A 21,126-nucleotide genomic window follows, 5' to 3' on the forward strand; every position below is an offset into this window, starting at 1 on the left:
TCTTGTATCCTACTGGAATTTTATCAAGTACACCACTGTCACCTTCATGCTTCTCTCTCTCCACCTGTAACTTTAGGGATTAAAATAGATCTCCTACTGATTTTATGGGTTTTATGGTGGGAATAAAATGAAGTCACTGAAGGAAAATAACCAAAAATGTTTAAGTATTGTATTCCTGGGCTCTACTTAAAGATACTTAAATAAATGCAAATCTAAACTGATCTAGTTTTTAAAGATTAATTGGGAGAGGGGATAATTTACATTACAAGATTCGTCACAGGACTCCTACTAATCACGAATTCCCTACCACACCAAATATGTGATTTTTAAAAAAATCATGTATATAGTTATGTTTGTATGTTGTGTGCTTCCAGCATTGATCAAATGAGATAATTGTAAAGCACTTAGCATAGTGCTGGCATATAGTAGGCATTTAATGCATATTCCTTTCCCTTCCCTTTCCAGTAGCATGCAAGGTCCATGGGAATAAGGATTATCTTTTGTCTTTGTATACCCAAGACTTAGCACCTTACACAAAGGCTTCTATGTATACTTAAATACTAAATAAATGCTACACTTAAATAATTGTTGGATAAGGGAAAATAATTGGGGAAATATTATCAATATATGAATTATGGGGAAAGCGTTGGGGGGAGGTTCCCTTCATACTAGCTCATTAAGATTTTACTCCAGTGTTTTCCAAGCCATCTGAAGTTTTGTCTTTTCTTTTTTGAGGCAAGGCCTCCTTATCTCGCCCAGGCTGGAAGTACAGCAGCCACTCATAAGCCAGTACTGATCAGCACAGAAACTTTGACCTGATCCATTTCTAATTTGGGCTGCTTCACCACTCCCTAGGCAGCCTTGTGCTCCTCTCCCTCAAAAAAATTCTGGGGGCTCACCATGTCGGTGCCATACTTAGTGAGGGCACCTGATCAGTTTGAGTCCTACTGCAGCTCAGAGCTCAAATGATCCACCAACCTCAGCCACCCCAGTAAAATGGACTACATGTATGCACCACTATGTCCTGCCTAAAGTTTAATGTAATCATTGCTAGGTTTCCCAAAGTCAAGGACCCAGTCCCTAGAAGTAAGCTCTAGTGCTGCTAAAGGTAGGCTTTAGGCAAAATTGTACCCACATGAGAAGTACCCTGGAACAAAGGTTCTCAACTTTTTGGGGGGCATCATTTTTGGCAGTCTCATGAAGCCTACTGACCTGTTCTCAGAAAGATGTTTTAAATGCAAGAAAAATTACAAAAGGAAAGCAATCATACTGAAACAGTTATCAAGATTTTTTTTTCTTTCAAAATATCAAGTTCATGGACCCCAAGTGTAAAACCTCTGCCTAGACCAGTCTTGACTCTAGAGTCAAGATGTCAAGGGTCATGAGCTCAGATGGGAAAGCATTTCAAGATGATGAAGACATCAAGCTATCTTCCCTCATCCTTCACTGGGCCTGCAGGGTGGGACTTGAAAGAAATTTCGTGGAAGAAGAATTTGGATTCCAATGTCTCAGGGGTCTGACACACACTCCAGATAAACCTATCTTGGCAACTACCCTGGGTAGGGGTCTGTCTCTTTCACTCCAAAGAATGAACCTAAAGCTGGTCATTTGGTGAAAGTATTAGCCTCCAATATATCATAGATTTAGAGTTAGAAGAGACCTAAAGGTTATCTAATCCAACCCTTCCTCCCCCCCTCCCCACAGACACCCCTTAGAGATGAGGAATCAGAGGCACAGAATGGTTGAGTGCCTTGCACAAGAGCAACACAAGTAGTGAGTAACAGAGTCAGGATTAGAACCCAGAACATCTGACTCTAAATCCAGTGGTCTTTCCATTAAACCACAATGTTTCTATAATTCTACCAAAAATAAACTATAAAATAGGATTAGGGAAAATTGGGAGGGAGCAAAAAATAAGAAGAATCATAACTAGCAAATGTGTTCATCTATGGGATATAATCAGTATCAATCTAAAATGGACCAGTATAAGTCATTAACAACCAGTCTCTACCTCTAGAAATGCAATGAGTAAGAAACTAAGGACTGGTCTTGGGAATACTTTCACGTAAACTTCTCCCCTCCTGAAAACCAAATGGAAACGAAGAAGAATGATGTAAGTGTGCATTGCCCAAAAAAAAAAAAAAAAAAACTTTTTTGGGTTTATTTGTTCCATAAGGACCTTAAGATAACATACCTCTGATATTCAGGGCTTCAGACTTTTTCTCTTTTTTCCTAGTCTCCTCTTGAGGTTCATTCTGGGTGTTCACAGAATCACCTGCATTCAAAGAAGAAACCTTGTGTTGTGTATAATTCTACAAACAAAAAGAACCAAGGGACTCAAAAACAATTTTTAAACCCTTATCAGATTAGCAGGATCCCCTTTATCCTCCATACACAGATGCACCCAAGTATACACAAAAAGCCTCCCTCCACTACAAACAGAACAGTGCTTTGGCCTTGAAATAAACCCTGTGATCAGCAGTGGACTTTGTTCACTCTTCCACTCAAGTTAAAACCAATTCAAAGGAAAATTGGCCATAAAAGAACCCCCCACCTCTCTTGCCCCCAAGACCTGAGGAAAGAGGGAAGAAAAGATTATTCTTATAAATTAAATGAGAAGAAAGTAGAATGCTATTGTCTCAAATTTTGACTGTGTGTCTGCGAGAGACAGAGAGAGAGAGAGAAAAGAAAGGTAAAATATCCAGAGGATGCAACTGAAAGGCACCTGCTTCACTGGGCTGCAGAGCCGCCGCTTTCTCCTCCTTCCGAGGGCTCGAGGCCCCCCTGAGAGTTAGGGCCGAATCCGAACCCGGTACTACAGCGGGTGGTGGTACAGACGGCGGCAGCTGCTGCGCGCTGACTCCGTCCAGAGGTGCAGAGAGATCTCTTTTGCTGCTCCTCAGACGTCGCCGGCGGCCACCGCAGCAAGCGAACCAGGAGGAACAATCCTGGAAGATTAGCAAGCCAACCACGTTGACCGCCAGCCCCAGGACCCCTACGATGAGCACTAGCTTTGGATCATCTATACGCTCTGGCCGGGCCAGGCGCAGGATGGCCTCCACGAAGATGGTGAAGCATAGGGCAGTGAGGAAGACTGCGTTGCTCAATGCCCCTACCACCTCCGCTCGCTTGTAGCCGTAAGTGGCCCGGGCGTCTCGGGTGTGGCGGCGAGCGATGTACCCGGCGCTTATCCCCACGCACAGCGAGATCAGATCGGACAGCATGTTGAAAGAGTCGGAGATCAGGGCGATGGAATTGCCCAGGTAGCCGGACACCAGCTCGGCCACGAAGAAGCCAGTGGTGAGCACGAGCATGAAGATCAACCTGCAAGTCTTGCCTGAATAGCGCCCCATCTTCCCTGAAGTCCTGGGGCTGGTAGGATGATCGCTGACCTAGCAGCAGCTGGGCTCAATCGTGTTCACCATGCCTGTCCACCGCAGCTGGGGATTCCCTGCAGCGCACAGCGCAGCGCCGCCTTTTGGACAGGGGCGCACTGAGTGTGCACCGCCCGGGGTGGCGAGTGGGGTTCGCAGGAGGGCCTTTGCAACAAGTGTGACCGCAGACCTTGACTGACTCTGAAACAGCCTTGGACACCCCGCTCTGGGGCTTTCAGCAGCCAGCCCTGTCTCTTGGCTTTTTTATAAAGCTGAGAAGAGCGCCCCTAGCCTCCAAACGGGCAGAGTTTAAGGAGTGGCAGCAGCGGCTGCTGCAATCAGATCACCTCCTCCCATTACCCTTTCGCCCTTTTAGCGTGACAGTGATGAGAAAACTGAAGCTCAGAGTGGTTATGGCCCATGATCCGAAAAGCTAGTCTCAGAGGCAGGATATGAACCCCAGTCTCCAAACTCCAATGCTTTTACTCTTTCCGCTGCACGGCTGTGCCGCTTAAGCCATGACATTTGGAAAAAGAGAAAGAAAAGAAAAGAGGGACGGAGGAGGGAGGGACAAACAGACAGAGGAGAGAGAGAGAGAGAGAGGAGAGAGAGAGAGAGAGAGAGAGAGAGAGAGAGAGAGAGAGAGAGAGAGAGAATGAGAGAGAGATTTTTTAATGCATGGGAAAAAAAAGCATAAGGAAGGCCAGAATTAAACAGATGAGCAGGACAGCTCTGAAAGTCTGTCTTGAATTTATTATGTATTTAAAAGGTAAAGCAAACTGTATGTAATAGATTAATATCTTCGTGTACAATCCTCTTTTATGTTCTACTTTGTACACAGAAATGCTCATTTTATTTGGTAGTTAAGTTTAGAATTATAATTTATTAAAGCTCTGTCCCTAATATTACATTACACATTACACTTCACTTTATATCAAAATTTATCTCAAATAAAGCATCTTCCACTAACATCAGATTTTGCTCCCCTACAGGTAAGAGCTAATGAGCTTCCTCCTGAGGTATTGAGTTTTCCATCACCAAGGTCATTAAATGGAAGCTGGGTGGCTATATGTAGGAATTACCAAAAGGGGAATTATTGCTCGGGGAGGATTAGACTAAATGATTCCTGAAGTTCTTTCCAGCTCTGAGATTCTATGATTAAATGAAATAAAAATATCTTAGAGACTATTAATGGGCTTGGAAAGAACATAGACCGTATGTGTATAAAACTCCCATTGAACAACAGATGACCACCAAATGTAATGAAGAGGATTACATCAGAAAACTGCGTCCTTCCTGCCTGCCACCTCCTATTTGTTCAACTCCCCCACCAACTCACAAATATTTAGTATATGATTAATATATTAATAATCAAGTCAATAGCAGCAAGAGATAGGATGCTATTTATAACTTACTTGATACAGACCGACATTCATCAGCACTAATTAGACTTTTGTGTCACTAAGCACTAAAAGAAAAGCACAAGATTAGCAGACCTAGATCACGTGAACACTGCTTAGTCATTCACCCTGGGTACAGATAGCAAGAACTGTGTCATAGAGTAAGGGGTGGGATCACAGGAAAGCCATTTGTCAAGGAAAAAGGGGTCTCCAGGCTTCTTAGGTGCCTTTAAGCTAGAGCTGTACAGTAGTACAGTTCCGTCCTAGAAGAAGAGAGATCAGACTTCCTCATTTTTGACACTCATTTAATGTTTTTTTTTAACAATCAATAATAAATAAAGCTTAACAAGTTGTCCAGTGTCTTCCTAGAAGCCTGAGTAAGTGGCACTAGAGAGGGAATGCTGAAGAGCAGAATTAGTTTGTAATTTGCCTAGAGTCCACAAATATTTTAATGTGGTTTCATTGATTTAATTAAATCTTATCAATAAGATTAGTTATCATTAATTGATCATTCATTTGTATAAGTATGGCTGAAGAAAAGGTTTATATTACAGAAGTTTAGACCTACACCTCCAACTATGCACCAGACTTGCCCTTGGATGCCCCATGGGCACTTCTAAATCATTAGGCTCAAACTGAGTTTATTATCTTTCCCTCTAAACATTCTTTGCAACTGGCTATTTCGACCAGTAGCACAACCATTCAAGCTATCTCCCATGTCCAAAACCTTTGGGTTATCTTTGACTTTTCCCTTACCATCATTTCTCAGATCCAATCAGCTATCATGTCCTATCAATCCTACCTCAGCAATCTCTCACAATCTGTCTATTTCAACTGCTACCACCCTAGCATAGGACTTGTATACGTCATATCCCCCTAATGACCTATAAGTTCTGTGAGGACAGAGACTACCAGTGTCTGGTTTAGTAAGTATTTGATGTTTGTGTATTTGAACTGAATTAAAATTTTTTCTCTACTTAGAGAAAAACTGATTTTAAAAGTCTAGATTTTTGAAATAAGTAAACTAGGGTGGGAGAAGTGGATAATTTTTCACTTTAAAGTAATGACCAAACCTTATCTTTTTAAAACAACAATTTTCATAATGATGCTAGATGAACCTTGTTCAAGCTCTGTTCATCTCTAACACAGATTATTGCAATAGCTTCCCTAATGGCCCTCCATGCCTCAAGTCTGTCCTTTTTAATCCATCCTTCACATAGCTGCCAAAACAATCTTCTTAGGATACAGGTCTGACAGTAGATTTTGCCCTTCAGCTATCACCCCCTGCTCAAAAACCTTCCATGGCTTCATATTTCCTCTAGGAAAAAAAATATACCAACTACTTGGCATACAGGGCTCTCTACAATCTGGCTCCAAGTTACCAGTCCTATTTAACATTATTTTCCTTCACAAACTCTACATTCCAGTCAAACTCAGTGACTAGTTGTTACCCAAATCTGACATAGCTGGCATATCATCCCACCCGGTCTCTGCCTTTCAGAATTCTCTTCCTCAATTCCGGTGATAACTCCTCTATACTCTATTCTTATTCTCACAACTCAAAGTGGTTTCTGAAAGTGGTTTCTTACTCCTCCAATTCTTCTGGAGTACTTGTCTGAAATCTCTCCTTTTTCCTACTCTTTCCTCGTAGCTTTCATTCTATTTACTGGTGTATATGCTGTATCCTCTCTAGTAAAATCTAAGTTATTTGAAGGAAGGGACCATCATATTTAATCTTTGTATTCCGAGCACCTACACAGTATCTTACAAGTCAAATCAACAAGCATTTATTAAATGCTTTCTGTTGGAGATACAAAGAAAGGTGGCGGGGGAAGCAGGGGGAGGCAGGAGGAGTCTCTGTCATAAAGGAGCTTACATTCTAATGGGGGAGATAATATGTAAATAACTAGATACATACAAGATACATACAAAGTAGTTGAAAGGCATCTGAGAAGGGAAGTCATTAGCAGGTAAGGAGACTGGGAAAGGCTTCCTAGAGAAGGTAGGATTTGAAGCGGTTCTGGAAGAGAGTTAGAAAAAATAAGAGGCAAAAGTAAGAGGGCAGAATATTCTAGGAATGAGGGACAGTTTGTATAAAAGGATAGGGACAGGAGATGCAGTGTCATGTTCAAGGAAATAAAAGGAGGTCAATATTGTTGAAACAGAATGTGTAGGGGAGATTAAAGTGATAAGAAACCTGGAAAGGAAGGAATCAGGTTATGAAGACCAAACAAAGTAGTCTGTACTTGATCCTGAAGGTAATGGGGAGCCATTGAAGCTCACTGAGCAAGAGAGTAACATGATCCAATCTACACTTTAGAAAAATCACCTTTCCAGCTAAGTGGAAAATGGACCAGAATTAGGAGAGATTTAAGATAGGAAGACTAGTTAAAAGGCTATTGCAATAGTACAGGCAAAAGGTGAAAACTGCCTGTATTAGGGTAGTGATTGTGTGAGTTGAAGGAAGATATGAAAGGTTAGATATTTCTGTGAATGTTGAGGATGACACTGAGCTTCTAAGCCTGGGTGATAGGGAGCATCGTGGTGCCCTGGACAATTATAAGAAAGTTGGGAAGAGGATAGTATGTCTGGGAAAAGATAATGTGTTTTGCTTCATACATGTGTTTGATTAGTCTATACAACATCCAATTTGTGACATCTACTAGGTAGTTAATAAATGTTTGCTCAATGAATGAAAAAGATGCATGGTGGCTATAAGCAGGACTCATGGGAGATAGAGCCTAACAGAGATCACAATCACACGTATAAACAGAAAAGGAGGTGAGTCATTTTTGGAACAAGAATGAGAGATAACCAATGGAGAGTTGAGGCTTTGCACTGGTATTCACAAAATCTTAAAAGAAATAGAAGGCTTCCAATACCTTTGGTTAGATCTTATATGAAAGGAAGATATGAATGAAAATCGCATATAAGAAAGTTGCATTTCGCCTCTGTGGAAGGGAGTATTTATATTAAGGAAATAACTGAAATACTGAACCAATCCATTAACAAGCATTTATTAGATGCCTACTATGTGCTAGGCACTGTGTGAAACACTGGGATTACAAAGATAAAATATCATGGTCCCTTGTCCTTAGCTTCTACTGGGGAGGATACAACATACATACATTCAAGTTCTTACAAAATTGGTTGGTTGTCGTCCTTTGTTCTCAAAGAGGACAAAAATGACATCATTATGTGGAGGTCAAGGTACAGTGTGTCCAACTATGGCTGATCAAACCAATACAAGCTCAGAAGACTCTACCACTGGTCAAGCCCAAATAGTTCATATGAACATTTGGAGTGGACATATCTTTAAAAAATAGATACAACATGCATATAAGGTAATTAGGAAGAACACTCATAGCTGGAGGGGATCAAGAAAAGTTTCAGGTAGGAGGTAGTAAGACATGTTGCTTTCCCTTCATATTAAAAGAAAACCAATGACATCGCAAGGTATGCCTTGACTCTTGTATGAATTAAATTTAAGTGAGGCAGAGTTGCACAAAGTCATTAGCTTCATTCTCTCTTCCAGAGTCATTGGAGTCCAGTGGCAAGACAAAAATCAAAACAACTGGCCCAGGATGCAGTGAATGATCTTGATGTCTTTGATATCTCACCAAGCTCTAAGCGCTCCACAGCACCTGCTTCAGCCACCTTCATAGCCATTGGAACAAATCATTCTCGTTCACCCATTCTGCTGTTGGAAGTCTTCACATGGTTGGGGTAGACCACCCCCTAATTTGCCAACTGGTTTGAGGCTCCTTGGTTACCCTCAAATTGTTTTAGACCATTTGCCAAGACGATTTACCAGGATGTAGTTGCTGTGCATGCTACAACTTCATGGAGTCATAGGTGAGAGCCAGGCAGATACCAGAGCTGAATGAGCAGCTCTGAAAGGGCTTGGCAAGCCCTCACACCAGAGATGCTAGTCCTCCTTGAACACTTCATGCATTATCTAAACCTTGAAGGAAATGAGGCATTCTTAGAGGTGGGGAGGGAATACATTCCAAAAATGGGGGGGGACTGTGTTCCCCATTTTCTAAGTAAATGAACTTAACTCGAGTTGGCTTTAGAAAATAATGACTAAAACCCAAGTCCTTTGATTCTCCAGTTCATTATCCCATGAAGTGAAAATGTTAATAACTACAGCAAATGAGAAGCATCCTGGTGTAATAGATGGAGTGCTGGACATGAAGGTCTTAGTTCAAATCCTACCTCAAACACTTGCCAGCTGGGCATTGCTATACAAGTTACTTAACTTCTCTGGGTCTCAGTTTCCTCATTTGTAAAATAAGGAGATTAGAATTGATGACCTCTAAGGGCTTTTGTAGATCTAAACCTGTAATCCTAAGCGCCTTTGAAATGCACGATCCAGGAAGAACAGAACAAAACATACCTGGAATTCTCAAGCAACTCAATAGAAAATGTCATATAGACATAAAGACAAGAGTATGAAGGGGATGGAGTGTTTGATGTTTAGGTATAAGAAAGTGTCATCATTCAAGAGCTCTTGGTCGTTGTGGTTGCAGTCCCACCCTGTACAAGCAGCCATAGCCCTATTACATAAATACAATTAAGCCAGCACCAACACTTGGTAACGTTGCATAGTGGAAGGAGGGCAGTTGTAATTATTAGCATGCATTTGTAGAGAGCTTCAATTTTCAAAGCATGTCCCACAAAACTCTCTGAGGAAGATAGAGATAATAGTATTATTCCTGTTTTACAGATGAAGAAACAGACGATTTTATATATATATATATATATATATGTATATACACACACATGCAGATAGATAGATGCACACATTTACATATATATATATATTTTAAAATAACTTTCCGAAGTCTACATATGTAATAGGTGGCAAAGTTGGGTCTTAAACCCAAGGCTTCTGATGGCAATGCAGAGTTATTGCATCGAGTTCACATGAATCTTGCAAAGTTCACCAACCTTTGCATCACAAATGATGGAAATCATATTGAAGATGTTATTTGTTAATATTCCAATTAAACAAAATGTTGTTGAAAATTTCATTCATTTCATTTCTTGAAAATATGCATTTTTGCCTATGTGTCCAGACTTTAGGAACACCCTGTAGTGCCCCAAGTCAGGAAATCTATTGTCGAGCAGGAGGAAAAGCAACAAGGTCAGTGTCACTGGATCACCGAGTGTGCGTTGGGTTGAGTGGTTGGCGTAAAGTGAGAGAAGACAACAAAACTAGGAAAGGGCCAGTTATGGAGGACTTTGAAAGCAATTTTATATTTGGCCCTGAGGTGATAGAGAGCCACTGGAGTTTAATGAATGGAATGAGGTATGTGAACATGGTCAGATTTGTACTCAGGGAAAATCAGTTTGACTGCTGATTGGAGGATGGACTAGAGGGAGCGAGATACTTGAGAGAGCTGTCCGGGTATGAGGTGATGAGGGCTTATACTAGCTTGATGGCTCTATCTGGAAAGAAGGGGGCATATGCTACAGATGTTATGAAAGTAGAAATTACAGGACTTGCAGGTGATTGAATATGGGGGGCAAGAGTGAGGAGGTGGCACTTAGGTTGTGAGTCTAGGTGTCTGGGAGGATGGTGGTATCCTTGATAGAAATACGAGAATCAGGAAGAGGAGGATTTGGGCAGAAGAATGAGTTCAGTTTTGAACGTGTTGAGTTTCGAAATGTCCAATAAGAAGTTGGAGATGTGAAACCAGAGGTTAGGAGAGAAGTTAGGGCTGGATAAATAAATCTGATGATCATCAGCTGAGGGATGATAATTGAATCCATGAAAGTGGATGAGATCACCATGGCGAATAGTGTAGAGAGAGAAGAGAAGAGGGCTGAGGACAAGGACATACCTATGGTTAACAGGTATGACCTAATTGAAGAGCCAGCAAAACAAGGAGTGGTCAGACAGGCAAGAGAGTCAGGAGAGAGACGTCATAAAAACCTAATCACTTAACGTCCCTGGCCTCAGTTCCTTCATATATAAAAAGGGGAGAAAAACACATTACTTAATCTCACAGGGTTGTTGTGGGGATTAAATGAATTAAGATATGTGAAGTACTTTGTAAACCTGCAAGGCGCTTATAAGAATGTTAGTTATAATCCAAATTGGTATCTGCTTCTATTGTAACACAGATAAAACATACCTAAAATATATTGGGTGCCAAAGTATAAAGATACTTTTTCAAGGCTCTATGGCTGATTCCTGATTATTAAAGTATTTTATTGGCATTAAGACGAGTCCCTGATCATCTATACTGATGGGAAAGGCACATTAAAGATGATTTTAAAACAAAGATAATATAACATATTCCTCTTTGGCTTCTGGTAGGGAATACCACACAGAATAGATGATCAGAAGTTAACTAACATTATGGAGACTGTGTATTTACCCTGTATACTTGTCAGGAAAATCATTCTTGAACGCTATTAGGTGAGGGAAAGTATTAACTGAATCTATACTTATTCCCCACACTCCGCCTTTGCTGACTGTATGATTCTGGGTTAATGCTCTTAATGCTCTAAATAGCTTTCTAAGACTTAAGTTGCAGAAAAGGTGCCAACTTGCAATGGTAGAGGGAGTTTCTCCATTTGGGAGATCTCTATACCAGTGGAATCACAGGTCCATTCCCTGTCCCTGTCCCTATGTGTCCTCATCCCCTCATATTTTGGTCTAATACTTCCTTTCATCATGCTTTGCTGGGATGCTATGAAGACAGAAAGCAAGGGAATGTAAAGGACTTTGATCTCCCAGAGAAGATTCTGTGTAAATGAGGGCTATTTCTGTTGGAACCAGTGTTATTGTTTTTGGGAACACCACTGTCAATGGGGAGATTGTTTTTCTTGTGTGGCTTCTATGTGAACTGGAAATATTTCAAAAGTTGATTTTGGTAAGATGGACTCTTCTCTTCAGCTCCTATGGGGAACCAATCCCCAAATGATAATGGTGATGGTCCCTTATAGCTTGAAATCTATGAGCCTATGGTAATGTTTATAACTTTCATTAAATGGCAGTTTAAGTATTACATAATCTAGTATATACATTAACTCATTTCAACAAGTGAGGATGAAGAACATTGTGGGGCAGTATCTACTTTAGTCTCCATCCTTCTCCTTCCCCATCAGTCCTTTCCTCTCAACCATTTTATTAACCCCTCTTTGGGGTTTTCTAAGGCAGTTAGGCATAGTAGACTACAGAGTGTTCCTAAAGTCTGGAAACATAGGCAAAATGCATATTTTCAAGAAATGAAATAAATTAAATTTTCAACAACATTTTATTTCATTGGAATATTAACAAATAACATCTTCAATATGATTTCCATCATTTGTGATGCAAAGGTTGATGCTCTTTGCAAGATTCACATGAACTCGATGCAGTAACCCCACATTGCCATCAGTTTTAGCACATTCACTCTTTATGCGTTCAATCAAGTGTGTTGTATCTGTGATTTTCACTGAGTACACCTTCTCCTTTAGCATACCCCAGTAAAAGAAGTCAAGGGGACTAAGGTCTATTAATATTCCAAATATTTCAAAATATGCATTTTTCCTATGTGTCCAGACTTTAGGGACACCCTGTAGAATCAGAAATTTTAGCACATTCACTCTTTATGCCTTCAATCAACTGTATTGCATCTGTGATTTTCTTTGAGTACACCTTCTCCTTTAGCATACCCCAGAAAAAGAATTCAAGGGGGCTAAGGTCTGTTAATATTCCAAATATTTCAAAATATGCATTTTGCCTATGTGTCAAGACTTTAGGGACACCCTGTATAACATGTTAACACTATAACCCATTCATCTTTGAGATAAAGACACAGGATCTATGTTTAAATGCAAGTTTATTTTTATTTCCTGTGGAAAAGGAAAGAGAAGAGAGAGAGCGTGCTATAGCAAAGAGAGCAATGGACTCTACAACTGTTAAGACTCCCAAGAGCACCAAATTTCACACGTGGAAAAGACTTCAACAAGGTGGTTTTCCAGTCCCATCCCCAAAGCTGAAAAAGAACATGTACCAGGGTGTACCCTACAAGGGGTCAACTGATCTATGCTTAACAAGGCTTTTGCCACATCTCCCAAGGCAGCTCTTCCAGCTTGCACCACTTACTAGGAAATTTTATATAACAGAAAGCCTAAACCTATCTCTTCGTCATTTCTACCCATTCCTCTTAGTTCTGTGCTTTGGGTGAACAAAACAAGCCTAATCGCTTTTATAAATGACAGCTCTTCAAATTCTCCCTCTCGCCCAAGCTAAACATCTCTAGCTCTTCAACTAAACCTCATGTGGCACAGCCTCAAGACCCTTCACCATCTGTTCTAGTATTGGCTCCTCTTAAGTTGCTGTTGGTTGGTCAGGCATGACTCTTTGTGACTCTATGTGAGGTTTTCTGGATGAAGATACTGGAGTGGTTTGACATTTCCTTCTCCGGCTCATTCTACAGGTAAGGAAACTGAGGAAAAGTTAAGTGACTTGCCCACGGTCACACAGGTAGTAAGTATCTGAGACCAGATTTGAACTCACACAGAGGAGTCTTCTTGATCCAAGCCTAGTGCTCTATCCACTGTGCCACCTAGCTGCCTAGTATTGGCTCCACACTAACTTATTTTTGATATTAGATAAATTACTTAATCTCTGTTTTTCAATTTTGTAAAAAATAAAAATAAAAATTCCTGCCTATTCGTCGTAGCTGGTGGTTGCGAGGAGCAAAAAGGATCATGGTTGATCTTTATACTTTCAAAGTTGAACAATGCTACTCACAAAAATGTCATGGGCTGCCTTTGTTCCTAACAATGCTACAGAGCCAGATTTACAATGGGACCTGGAGGGACAGCACTGTGCGGTTGGAATGGGCCATAATGAGAGTGGGTCACCAAGGTCTCTATGCCTGCTGTGAGTGCTGGAGAGTTTCACTCCCCTCCTCATCCACAGGTTGACCTTGGTGCATGAAGTCAGCCAAGGAACCAACATGACTGCATTTCTTCAGCGAGGAAAAGCTTCCGAACAGAGGAGCAGGTTTGTCATATTCCTACACTCCGAAGGGCTATGGAGATACGGAGGGTGGCTTTCAATTATTCTGCATTACTTTGGTTGAGGGGATATGTGGACGTGGTAAGGAAGGGAAATGGAGAAGGAAATGTGGAGAGAGGGGGAGAAAAGAGAGGGAGTGAGAGGAAGAAAGAGAAAGAAAGGAAACGGCTTTCTGTTGTGTATCACTATGAGTTAGAAGGGAGAACAGAGGACAGGGAACAGAGACGAAGAGAAGAAAAAGGGAGGAAAAAACAAAAGTGAAAGGGAGAAAGGAGAAAATGCATAAAATGTGAGCTTTAATTGAAAGCACAATGCATAGGCTTTAATTAAGTGAGAAATTTGGGTGGGACATAAAAGCTGTTAGATATTCTTTTGTCTGTATCCATCCGTCCTATCATCATCATCATCATCATCATCATCATCATCATCATCATCATCGTAACTAACATTTTTTGTTATCGTTTAGTCATTTTCATTAGTATCTAACTCTTTGTGACCCTCATTTAAGGTTTTCTTGACAAAGATCCTGAAGTGGTTTGCAATTTCCTTCTCCAGCTCATTTTACAGATGAGGAAACTGAGGCAAACAGGGTTAAGTGACTTGCCTAGGGTCACACAGCTAGTAAGTGTCTGAGGTCAGATTTGAATCAGGTCTTCCTGACTCCAGGTCTAGCACTTTATCCACTGCACCACCTAGCTGCCCCTAGCTAATATTCATATAGCACTTATTATGTGCCAAGTACCATGCTAAACACTTTACAGTTATCATCTCTTTCGATCTTCACAACAACTCTAGAAAGTAAGTACTATTATTATCCTCATTTTACTGATGGGGATACTGAGGCAGATAGACAGTAAGCGATTTGCCCAGGGTCATACAGTGTCTGAGGCCAGGTTTGAAATCATGTCTTCCCGACCCCAGGTCCACCACACTATTCACCGTGCCACCTAGCTGTTTCATAGCATCAAAGAACCTCAGGGTCTAAAGAGACCTCTGAGGTTATCTGATCCAAACCTTATTGGAATCCCTTCTCCAACAACCCCAATCATGGTCACCTGGCCTCTACTTGGAGGCTTCCAAGAAAATTCACTACTTCCCAAGGCAGCCTGTTACACTTTTGAAGTTCTGCCTCTTATTCAGCTGAAATCTACCCTGTGTAATTTCTATTCCCTGAGCCTCCTTCTGTTCTCTGGGTCCAAGTTTAACAAGTGTGTGTTGTAAACATCGTTGGAATTTGCACCTGCCTCTTCTACGTCTTATGCTGCATTTAGCTTATTCCAGCCCTCATCATTGCATACTTGGATTACAATAGTTTAATGATAACATGCTTCCCCTACCTCTCATCAATCTCCTTGTTCCAATTTATCCTGTACACCAATACCAATCTAATCTTCCTAAAATGCTATTTTTATGTTGACGTTTTCCTGGCTAAGTGCCTGTAATGACTCCCTAGTTCTCAACGTGTGACTCAATCAAATATTTATTTAATGGATACTATATGCTTAGCATGACACTAGGTTGCATGAAGGATTCAGGAATGTAAGAAGTCTTTGCCCGGAGAAGCTTAAAATTAGTTTGGGAGGCAAAATTAATACACAGAGTATAGTATGATATGATATAATATAAGATAACATAATAAAATATTTGATGTGACATGACATACCATACCATAACATAATATAATATAACATAATGCAAAGCTAAGTTATATGATACTAACCATGAGGCATAATTAATATGGCTTGTATGATGTGATGCAAAGAAAAGAACCAAAAGAACAATATATAACATCAAGATTGCAACAAAGCAAATTAAGACAACACTAATGAGCAGCAAAATGTAGGCCCAAAGTATTAGAAAATATTGGTTCCAAGCTATGAAAGCTAAGGGACACATCCTTTTTTTCTATTGGCAAGTGGTTTAACCACAAACCTGGAAAGTGGCATACATCAGCAAACACTCTCTCTCTCTCTCTCTCTCTCTCTCTCTCTCTCTCTCTCTCTCTCTCTCTCTCTCTCTCTTTTGGAGAGGTGAAGGCAGGGAAATTGGGGTTAAGTGACTTGACCAAGGTCACACAGCTAGTGTGTCAAGGCCAGATTTGAGCTCAGGTCCTCCTTACTCCGGGGCCGGTGCTCTACTCACTGCGCCACCTAAATGCCCCCTTATATCAGCAATTCTCAAAGTGTTATGTGAGGTATGTTGGAGTTCCCCAAGACCCTTTTAGAGGTTAACTAACCCTAATTCTAAGGTCAGAACTATTTGCATAATAATACTAACGTGTAATTTGCTTATTAGAATACTCCTCCCTTTTCCAACTACATAACTGTGAGGCAATATTTTCTTCAGATATTTCAATCAAAACAACAGAATGCAGGAGATATGAGAATTTAGCTGTCCTCTATGAAGGCAGACATTAAAGAGATTTGCAAAAATATGTAAAACAACATTTTTTTAAAAGAGTGGCAAAATGACTCTTTTGACAAAATTTTTTTCACTTTGGGAAACAGTTAATTTTTATTAAAATGTGATTTATATTTGTGTTAACATGTAATGGACTTGTTATGTAAATGAATTAATGAATAAATATTTGACAATTTATCAGTTTTAATTTCTAATATGGTAAATATGGATAAATATAAACTATAGACAAAAGCTCTTTGAGGTATGATTTTTAAGGATATAAAGGAATCTTCAAAATTGTTAAGAATGTAAAATGGTCCTGAAACCAGAAGGGTTGAGAACCCCTGATATACACCGTAAGTCCCAATCAATCTATTTGATAGTTTTGCTTAGCTACTTTGTATGTATGTAGGGGTGGGGAGGGTTAGAGGTGGTCTTTGGGAATTTGCTGCAAAGTGTTGCATCAAAACACCATGTGCATTTTATAGCACTGATAGCTTTTATTGGGAGAGCAATGAAAACTATAATTTTCAGGATAGCTTCCTGAAGGAGGCAGGATTTGAGGGAGGATATGGATAAAAAATGTGGGGAAATGGCAAATATCTATAGGCAAGGGGTAGGGTGGGGGGCAACATGATCGAAAGCATGAAGCTAAGAATGATCATGGTATATTTCGGGGACAGTGAAGATATGAGCCTGACTAAAGCAGATGAGCACATTTGGAGGAGTAGTGGGAACTAAAGTTGCCTAAGAATGACATACTGAAGTTATATAGGCAGTTGAATGCCAGGCAGAATTGTTTAAACCTGAAAGGGTAGGAAATAAGGAGCAACTAAAGGCTTCTAAACAGAGGAATTATGTGATGAAAAATATACGTTTTAGGAAAATATATTTGGTAGCAGTCTATCAGATGGGTTGTTTAATATACCGTTTCAAGCCTAGCTAAATAGAAGAGAAATAACAACATAGGTGGCTCAGTGGTTAGAACGTTGGGCCTGGAGTCAGGAAGACCTGAATTCAAAGCCAGACTCAGACACTTACTAGATGTGTGACCTTGGGCAAGTCATTTGACCTCTGTTTGCTTTAATCCACTAGAGAAGAAAATGGCAAACCACTTCAGTATCTTTGCCAAGAAAACCTCACAAACAGTATGGTCCACGGGGTCACAAGAGTCAGACACAACTGAACAACAAGAAAGCAACATCAATAAAAAACAGGGAAGTTAGGAAGAAGAACCCTATGTGAGGTAAAAATGATAATTTCGTTTTAGACATGCTGAGGCTGTGGTGCCTGACTCTCAAAGTACTGCACAGCCATTATTTACCACAGCTCCTTACTTCTTCTATAATTAAGCTGGACCCACTGTACTTGTGGGTTATCAACAAGATGGCAGACTAGCCATTTTCTTTGATCTTCATGACCTTTCAAATCTCTTCAAAATAGGAATTATAAGCCAGAGATGAAACAAATTCAGCTCTTTCTACAATCTAGGACACCAAGAACACAAACTAGGTAAATACTCTGAAATAATAGCAGAGAAAGTCGATAATCCCTAACCTCAAATGCAGGTACACCCAGCCTTTCCCCCTGTACCACCTACCTGGCTCCTGGCAGCAGGGCTGCATAAGCTGACCTTCCTCAACCTTGTAAAAGAGCTCAGTTCTATACTCTAACCTCCAACCACTCCTCTGAGCTCCCAGTGCCATGGAGATCCAAATTCCAAATGGCAGAAATTTGTTAAGAATGTGATAGCAGCAGGGTAGTGTTCTACGCCATAACAGTTCTGCCAGAGAACAGAGGAATGGTGAGAGCAGAGGTAGGACCCATGTGTGGTTGTGTGGCAACCCACTAAAGCCTAAGTGAAAGTACCTAGTATCTAGCTGGGAAAAGTACTTGAGGTAGAGACTGTGGCTGGTGAATTGACCTGCATGGGAGGAAGCTGAGATATAGTGAGACCACATCTACAAAGAAAGCACCATCAAAAGAGAGGGAGTCAGAAAGTGAACTTTAGAGGAAAACAGACACGCCCACACCAAAAAAAAAAAAACCCTTGAAATTGCCAAAATTCTCAGAAGAAAGAAAACTCATAGATCTGGAACATAAACAGATAAACTGACAGGAAAGATAATAATATAAGGAAATATACCCTCCAGATCAAGTAAGAGAGTACAGGCACGTATGAATAAGTATTTCAAGATAAAGGAAAATGAATACCTGATGAGACAAAGGTCCCTGCAAATTCTAACAGAAGAACATGGAACCATAGCAGGTTTTGCCTAAATGGTTTAAAAGAGAAGTAAGAATTGTGAAAGCATAATGTGTAGCCTGCATGACAGAAATAATTGGCAGAATAGAAAAAAATATGATTACAGAGTATCAAATATCACCAAAGAAACAAAAAAGAAAATAAATGATTTTGGAATGCAAATATATGGAAGTGAAGAACAATTTGGAGGAAAAGAAGCAAAAAAACTAAACATTAAAAGAAAGCATGATCTCTTTATAAACAAACCATATTGATCTTGAAGATAGGACATATAGAGATAAATTAAGGATTATAGGACACCCAAAAGAAATGCCAAGTCAAAATAACTTGAAAACTATAATGCAAGAAAAAAATAAATTTTTAAAAAATTGTCAATTTCTGAACACAGAAAATAAAAGGCCCATTTAAAAAATTCATAGATTCACTCCAGAAAGAAACCATATGTTGGAAACCACAAGACACCTAGTGGTAAAAACTGAACAATTCCACTGACAAACAACAAATTCTATAAGAGACCAGGGGAAAGACCTTCAAATATTAAGGAAAGGAAATTCAAGTAACATAAGATAATTCTGTACCCACCAAAAACCACAGTAAGGACTGGAATAATGTGTTCCAAAGAATAAAAGAGTTCAAGATGCAGCCCAAGCTGAGAGTCCCAGAAAATTTGAGTCTAATTATAAATTTTAAAAAAGATGATGTTCAATCACTGCCTCTTAGACACGCCACATTTATTCTTACTTCTTTATTTGCTCAAGCTTATCCCTCATACCCTACGTCTTTAAGTCTATCCAAATGCTATTCATCCTTTAAAATCTAGCTTTTATACTGACTCCTCCATAAAAAATCTACTCTCACCACTCCAGTCCACACTGAATAGGATTCATATTGAAAAGTAGTGGAAAATATTTTTAGCCTTCTGAAGGGGAACATGGTGGTTAGCAAGCATAATGAACATCTGACTTAAAACAGTTTTTAAAAAGTCAAAAAAGGAAGTAATTGATCCATTTTTGAAGAAGGATTGATACAATGTCAAGGCACCTTCTATGTACAATAAACGCAATGTTGGCAAGACCTTGATCACAAGTACTCAAGACAAAAAAATTGCCTTTAACAGTCTTACAGGTTATTTTTTTGCAAGCTTTGCTTATTGAAAGAGTAATGAGGTTGCTTATGATAAGTTCAGGTTAATTTCTTAATATTTATAAGGTAAAAATTATTTGACAATTTCCAGGGAATGGACCTTTCCTGGGGAAAGGAGTGCTCCATGGTAAAAAAAAAAAAAAAAAGACAGACTACAACTGAAATCTATATTTACGTAAAACTTACTAATGGTTATTTATACTGATTCTTCTGCTTTGGTTTTACTAGGAAGCTCAACAAACAGGTCCATAAGACCTTTCATATATAGCAACAACAAGTCCATTAAAATCATATAAAATGGGGCAGCTAGGTGGTGCGGTGGATAGAGCAACAGCCCTGGAGTCAGGAGGACTTGAATTCAAATGTGACCTCAGATACTCGACACTTACTAGCTGAGTGACCCTGGGCAAGTCACTTAACCTTGATTGCTTCACAAAAAAATTATTTTTTAAAAAAATCACATAAAGATGATAAAAATCATGACAGGGAAGGTACAAACAAATGACTTAAAAGAAGTTGTCAATAAATTGATTCCAGACCACATTGGAAAAGAAATGGAAAAGATTTGCCAGTCCATTTACTTTCTCCATGATGCATTTATTTTAGAAGAAAAGATGAAAGATGTTCAAGAAGCCTGAATTTGAACTCAGAAACTAATGGAAGTACGCGGTGAATATGGTAGCCTTATTCTGTGGAGGAAACAGGAACAAAAACAGTAAGAGCTGATGGATATGAGTCACTAATTCAAGAATTCTTCTCAAACAAGAACTTTTAAAGGCTGAAAAATAGAAATTAGTATCTTTTTTTAAAGTAGTGGTAAATAAAATTGGAAAGGTAGGGTACCAGACAAAAGAGCTGGATTTGGATGCTGTAGGAAAAAAGAAGCAGCAATCCATGGCACACAAGCAGATATAGTTAATGGTAAAGAATGCATTGTCATATATGTATGTATGTATGCATTATGTATGTATGTATGTAACTAAAAGTTAGTTGATACATCATTTTGTACTTGGACTGTGATTCTATCAGTGGGGAGTCAGAAAGAGGCGCAGACCAACATAGAGACACTGACTGAAGGGAAATTGGAGTCTTAGAATGAGGAAGGATTTGCTGGACTGCCCAGTAAACCCAAGCCCTTTCTTCCTCTTAGGTATCCTACCCAGTGGAGAACTGGAGGATTATAAAGGTCCCTGGGGAAGTTGGATGCTCATCAGAGGAGTCTTCCTGATTATTGGCTCAGATAACAATTCTTTGTGTCTGCTGTCTGATTTAATAAATCCTGTTCTGTATTCGATGTTTTGTCGACCTGAGGGCTTTTATGAGAACTCTTTCAGATATGAGCCAATTTGCGATATTCTCAAGAGAAGTTCTGGAGGTATGAGGAGTTTTGTTTAAGAAGGCTTCAAGATTGAACCTGGTCCACTTCTCTACTGAGATATGGGCCACAACACAATATTTTCTACTGTTATATTTGAAAATTAAACTGAGAGACAATGATTTGAGCATGATCAAACTATA

The 21,126-nt window shown here is 39.7% G+C and overlaps 1 protein-coding gene and 1 pseudogene across 2 annotated transcripts in view; one reads left to right on the forward strand and one right to left on the reverse strand.

Moving 5' to 3' along the window:
* SLC30A10 (solute carrier family 30 member 10) overlaps positions 1-21,126 on the reverse strand; it is a 55,488-nt gene that overhangs the window by 18,977 nt on the left and 15,385 nt on the right. Inside the window, exons 1-2 of one of the 2 annotated variants that reach the window (XM_036754476.1) lie at positions 2,726-3,641; positions 2,195-2,275 (exon numbers count right to left, since the gene is read on the reverse strand). In XM_036754476.1, coding sequence (XP_036610371.1) covers positions 2,195-2,275; positions 2,726-3,353 — 709 coding nt within the window. In that variant the 5' untranslated portion in view covers positions 3,354-3,641. Of the gene's footprint in view, positions 1-2,194; positions 2,276-2,725; positions 3,642-21,126 lie in introns of those variants that run through there. The other variant, XM_036754477.1, reaches the window with a different exon arrangement.
* On the forward strand, positions 3,424-20,246 carry LOC118845924 (annotated as a pseudogene).

The sequence above is a fragment of the Trichosurus vulpecula genome, chromosome 4 (genome assembly GCF_011100635.1).
Source record: "Trichosurus vulpecula isolate mTriVul1 chromosome 4, mTriVul1.pri, whole genome shotgun sequence".
NCBI lineage: Eukaryota > Metazoa > Chordata > Mammalia > Diprotodontia > Phalangeridae > Trichosurus > Trichosurus vulpecula.